This window comes from Atta colombica, unplaced genomic scaffold (assembly GCF_001594045.1).
Source record: "Atta colombica isolate Treedump-2 unplaced genomic scaffold, Acol1.0 scaffold125, whole genome shotgun sequence".
Lineage (NCBI taxonomy): Eukaryota > Metazoa > Arthropoda > Insecta > Hymenoptera > Formicidae > Atta > Atta colombica.
This window is the reverse complement of record NW_017259212.1, coordinates 94,555-100,820: the sequence shown is the minus strand read 5'-3', so window position 1 is coordinate 100,820 and position 6,266 is coordinate 94,555. Positions and strand designations below refer to the sequence as shown.

At 32.4% G+C, this 6,266-nt stretch overlaps 1 protein-coding gene across 1 annotated transcript in view; it reads left to right on the top strand.

Annotated features, from left to right (window-relative positions):
* LOC108694892 (biorientation of chromosomes in cell division protein 1-like 1) overlaps positions 1-4,428 on the top strand; it is a 5,214-nt gene extending 786 nt beyond the window's left edge. The window contains exons 2-3 of the mRNA XM_018204591.1: positions 310-4,094; positions 4,304-4,428. Coding sequence (XP_018060080.1) covers positions 310-4,094; positions 4,304-4,412 — 3,894 coding nt within the window. The 3' untranslated portion in view covers positions 4,413-4,428. The remainder of the gene's footprint in view (positions 1-309; positions 4,095-4,303) is intronic.
* Positions 4,429-6,266: the final 1,838 nt, after the last annotated feature.

The following is a 6,266-nucleotide window of genomic DNA, read 5'->3' as shown; positions in this document are numbered from 1 at the left end:
TAGTAATAATATACGAACATGTCTTAGTATAAGGCATAACTGTAAAAAGCATAACTGTAAAAAATGTTAATTTTTATTTTTATAATAATGTGATACTTATGTGATTTATAATATTTATATAACAAAAGCTTTTAATAACCAATTATCGTTATATTTTTGTTAAGTTTTAATTTTTAGATTTGAATTTTTAATAGTGATGTACTATATATTTCTAGAACAAATGTTGCATATATATTATATAAAAACTAACTTATTTAATAAAATATATATTAATATAATATATCTAATATGACATATGTATAATTTCAGCCTGCATATCAAAATCTAAGGACAAGGGTTGAAGGCTCTGTAAATTCTTTCCTCAGTAAACAAGTATGGAAACCAGATTTGAACAAGAATCAGCTCAGAGAAACTTTGCGCAAGCATATCCATGATGCACCATATCTGGATGCTGGCGTGGAACGGATAGTGGACCAAGTGGTGAATCCCAAGGTCTATTCAGTTTTTATGCCACAAATAGAAGACGTGGTGTATAAGTTTCTGGGTATAGAGAGGCCAAAGATAAAAGAAAAGAATGGCGCTTGCGGACTTAAAGATTTATTACCTAAAGATTTGGACCCAGTCTCGCCAGAGTCTGATAAAAACAGCTTGAAGGATGAATCTCTCGAATCTATGGATATAAACGATATAAATAATCTTGATGAAAAACAAGATGAGAAAGTTGACGAACAGAAGCCACAAGAAGGAGAAATATATAAGGATAAAAATAGAGCTGATTCAGAAAATGGATACATTTCCTTGGAAGAAAAAACTTTAGACGAAGCTTGTAAAATTTTAAGTAAAGATGGGAGTAATTCAAACTTAAACACAACTGCAAAATCGGACGATAAAGTGGACGAAGAAGAGGAAGAAGTCAGTCCAACATTTGAGCCTATTGACATTATGAATTTAAATGAATCCAACATTTCCAACGATTCGCATTTATCGGGAATATCAGAATTAACGAGTCATCGATCTAGAAGTCCAAATTTCTCCAACGAATTGTCGCGGGATAACTTTGAGTATAGCAATCAAGATTCTCAGCTTAGCAAAGTTTCCTCGGATTCTCGGCTGTCAATAGTGACAGACTTTGGTTCCTCTAATCATGCTTTAACACCAGTTCATGATTCCTCGAGAGATGAAACAACAAAGGATAAAGGCGAAGCTTTTACTAAAAATAGTAAAGATAATTTCAAAGCAATCAGAGAATTCGATTTGTCTAAAAACAAATCGACTAAAAGTAATTTTGATTTTGTTAAAAGTAAAGATATGCAAGATTATAAAGATACGAAAGATTTCAAGAGTACTAAAAGTATATCTTCTAAAGAAAATTCTCGTGATGCCACAGATAGCACTATTAAAGATAAATATGAGCATAAAAATAAAGAGAAGAACAAAGATAGTGAGTCCATCAAATCATCAAAAAGTACAAAAGAAAAAGCTGCTAGTAAGGAGACAAAATATTACAAAGATAAAAATAATGAGAGGAAGAAATCGAGTAATGAAAAGTATGATAAACATAACAGCGAAAAATACGATAAACACAGTAAAAGTAAACCTAAAGATAAAATTGATCAAGTCAAGGAAAGTTCTGACAAAATTAAAGATATTCCAGAAAATTTAAAAGATAATAGTAATAAATGCAAAGATGAGAAACCTAAGGAAATGGATAAAAAAGATAATATTAATAAGGAAGTGAAAGATTTGAAAGATATTTATAAGGAGAAAATTAGAGAACTTCGAGAAAAGAAGGAATTGACTGAGAAAGAAAAATTGAATAAGGACAAAGATGTTAAACTTATTAAAGAGATTAAAGATAAAAAGGATCCCCTTAAAGATAAAAAATCAAATAAGAAAGAGCACAAAAGTTCATCATCATCATCATCATCGTCAAAAAATCCTATGAGTCATCATGAAAGTAAAAGCAGCAAGACGTCGGAAAAGATTGTAGATGGAAAAGATAAACGATCAGATTCAAAGGATAAAGCAAAACGAGATGAGAAACGATTGCTGAAAGAGAGTAAAGGTAAAAATCATTACAGTAGCAAGTCAGATTTATCGGACAAATCTGACAAATCAGAATCAAAGAAGGCTTCCAGAAGTGAGAAAGAAGATAAGGGAAAGGTAGATGTGAAAAAGGATGTCAAGACGAGCAGCGAGAAAGCGACAAACAGTAAGAAGGACATGAAGAGCCACTTACAACAGGGCAAGAGTTCAGATCGTCCCGAAAAATCAGATGGTAGAAAGGAATCAAAATCCGATAGCCCATCTAAGGATAAAAAGCGTAGAGAGGATAAAAAATCCAAAACGAAGGATGATCATTCGAGTTTACGGAAAAACTCGAATGATCGGCGTTCTACAGATAGGGATGGTTCGAACGGTTCAAGTAATAAAACCTCACCATCCAGCAACTCAAATTCTAATGTGACAAGCAATAAATCGAACAATTCGAGTTTGACAAAGGATAATCATGTCAGTAATTCTGGTAGCGAAACATCGGATGGTATCGAGGAAACGCAAGTAAATGATTCAAAATTATCGCATTGTAAATTACCTCATAAAATCAGTTCGCAATTACTGACAAATGAAAAGAGTTATTCAAAGATGGAGAATGATAATAGCAACGAAGTATATGGACAAGAAGAAGAAAATACAAATCCACGTGACATAAATCTGCCGTTAAAGAAGAGATTGCTGTCAGATAAAGATGGTAATTCAACTTCTGATGTGAAGCTCAAGAAACCGAAATTCGCAAAAAACATACACGAAGCTAAAAAATTGATGAAAATTAGGAAACAAATGGAAAAACAGAAACTTAAAGAGGATAAAAAGGTAGAGAAAAAAATTGTACAGGAAGCAGACCAAACGAGTCAATCGAATACGAAGAATGCCGATAATCTTGAGGGTGTGCCAGACGATGAACGAGTACAAATTATAGAGATTCCCGATGAAGAATACGAAGAACCTTATCCCGAAAAAGATGAACCTCCTTTAATGTTGGATGAGAGGTCAATAATAATGCCAGGAACCGAGTCTTGTACAAACGACTTCTTAAAAGAGTTGTGCATAAGGCAGTCTTCAAGTGAGATAGTATCAAATGTATCATTAGAAGAAACACAGGCTACACAAAATTCTAAAATTGATGAGAAACACGATGCGCATTGTATTGAAGATGTAGAAGATTTGCAAGTCTCTAAAAAGAGATATAAGGATGACATTAAGGAAGATTTAAAGAACAAAACACTAGAACGTATGATTGTTAGTGAAGAAAATCGTCTACAAGCGGAGGAAACACCTGTTTCGCAGAAACTGGAAGAAACCGCAGCTCCAGAAAAATCAGAACCTGTGAAGCATGAAGGAAGTAGCAACGTGAAACAATCAACAGAGAAGAATACGGAGACACGAGATTATAATCAAGTGGAAATACAGGATGATAACGAAGAAATGAAGAATGACAATCCATGGGAAATACGAGACGATAATAAAGAATTATCGGATGAAAAACAAACAGAAACCTATGCGCCATCCAAAGCTAATACAATAGACTCACATACTGATTGTATGGAAAATAAATCTTCGTCCTTCGCGATCAGCGAGGATAACGAAGACTGCCGTTACTTCAAGACTGATAATGAGAAATCGGAAAGGTTTTCCAACTTCTTAGAATCTCTAGAACTTGTAGAGAACTCGTCTTTGGAGGACATAATAGAAAGTTTAGGTGGCAAGGTGGTTTCTTCGATACCGAAGTCCATGGCGGCACCACCGTTACCGAAATTGCGTAAACGTTCGTCTAGTCCCTTGTCAGACATACTAGTAAATAATTCGGACAACAATAATGATGGCTATAAGCAGAAATTGTCATCCTTGCCCAATGAAGACGTTGTTAACGTCGTCAAAAAGAGGAAATATACTAAGAAACCCAGATTCTCGAATGTATGTAGTTCACAAGGGATCTCGAATGGCGAGAACTTTGTCATGCCTTTGAGCCCTGACAGCGATGTGTCGGCCACGAGCGATAAAACAGCGTCGACTAATGTGATCAAAGAAGAAAAGAGGTATGTTACATTTTTTTTTTGAGATTTTTATATAGTGCAAAATTATTTATATACTTGTTATATTTATTTTGTTATTATTATACATGCTTTGTATCTATTCTACAAATGCGCGGATTGACTGTATCGTTTTAAATAAATATTAATTTCTCGAGAAGAATCACTTGAGAAGGATCAATTCTGTTTAACATTATTATTCCTTCAAATTGCAGCCGTGTTAGGACCAGTCATCAACGATATTCGAGCGATGACTTATATAAACCACGTCCATTATTTTCAAGTTCTTCTCGTCGAAGCAGACGATCGAATAATCAAGCATAGCTAGTGCCCCAAGGATTCAGCTTGAACAATCTTTGTACAATTTCCAATTTGTATTTATTTCATTTCATTATACAGTAACATGCATTATATATTAATACATTAATTTCTTACTTTATTATAATTTAACAAAATATTTTTTTGTATTCACATATAAGTCTAATGTCATTTATTGTTTTATTTCTTTGTCATTAAACAATAATGCCGTACAAGTATACGCATAATTGGATATTTACAATTAAATTAATATATATTATAACATTTTAAACATTTTATAACATTTCAAGCATTTGTTTATATCTGAAATTTTAAGTATGAGCTAAGAAGTTACAAATTTAAGTTCTAAATTATATAAGCACTTATTAATATTTATTAAGTTTAGATATAGACTAAAATATTTAATTAGTGCTTCATTAATCTGCTTTATTACAATATTTTTTTATACATTTTGAAACAACGAACTGTTATCAATTTCAACATCTTCCATGTAAAATGTAATATCTAAGAAATGTTAAAAGATTATGATGTTGAATAGTATAACAAGATTGATTGTTATATTATCATAAATCTCGGACAATGTGAATATTAGAAAGAAGTATTTTTTTTTTTTTTTTTTTTTTTCGAAATACTCGTCTGCAAACTATCAATTTTGTTGGAAATGACTATATCTGCTTGTACGTTTGTGTGCGTGTGCGTGCGTGCGTGCCTGCCTGCGTGCGTGTGTGTGTGTGTGTGTGTATGTGTGTGTGTGTGTGTATGTGCGTGTGTGTGTACGAGTATCTGTAGATATACACAATTTTAAAATGATTAAGATTGTAAAGTTTGCACAAGAATAGTCGATTCATTCTACGATATTTTTTTGTCGATTCAATCTGACAAAATTTTAAGCACAATTGTTTCTATACATTAAAATTCATAAACTTGTCTTCATGATTCCACGTGTAGATCATCGTTTATTAGGATGACATTAAGATGCGTACAAGTAATTTACTACTTGCTTCTTTGTGCAAGTTGATAGTTGACAGTATGTAATTATAGCAAGCACTTTACAAATGTACACCAGGATATAAAATTATAAACAGTATGTGCTAGATTAATAGCAAATTGGACGCACTCAGTGAACACTGGTATACATTAAAGTTATAAGTATATTAATTGATATAAAGTTGTATGTTTAATATAACATCAATACATTTTATTATGCTGTTAAATAAAATATATATTTTATAATTCAAAATATTTGCATTTCACTTTTACACTCAGATTTAATCAATGTATAACAGTTTTAATATGTATCAATGCACTAGTGCGTTCAATCGAATTTACTATAACTTTTTGCTTACATACTAGTTCTGTAGAAGAGAATATAGTTCTTATATACATTTGTAGCTTTTATACAAGTGATTTAGCGATTAATCTTTTGCAGGAACATTGTCACTCCAATGTGTGTGTGTGTGTGTGTGTGTGTGTGTGTGTGTGTGTGTGCGCGCGCGCGTGTGTGTGTGTGTGCGCGCGTGCGTGTGTGCGTGTATGTGCGTGTGTGTGCGTGTGTGTGTGTGTGTGTGTGTGTGTAAATTAAAAGAATACGATATGGATTGTTTATAAGATAAAAAAATTAAATAAGGGTCATATGATTTAAAATCTGAAGTTTTTTTCTTAATTCGAGCTCATGTTATCTCACGTCGTTGAATAATTCTTTTATAATTTTCATATCCTTATGTCATCGTCTTTCCATGTTATTTATGCCATCGTATTCTAGCATAATTAATATTCTCCTTTGAATAATACTCGGATTACAAAACAATAAAAGAAAACAATTGAAATCCAATGTCTTGTTATTCTCACAATTGTTCGTGG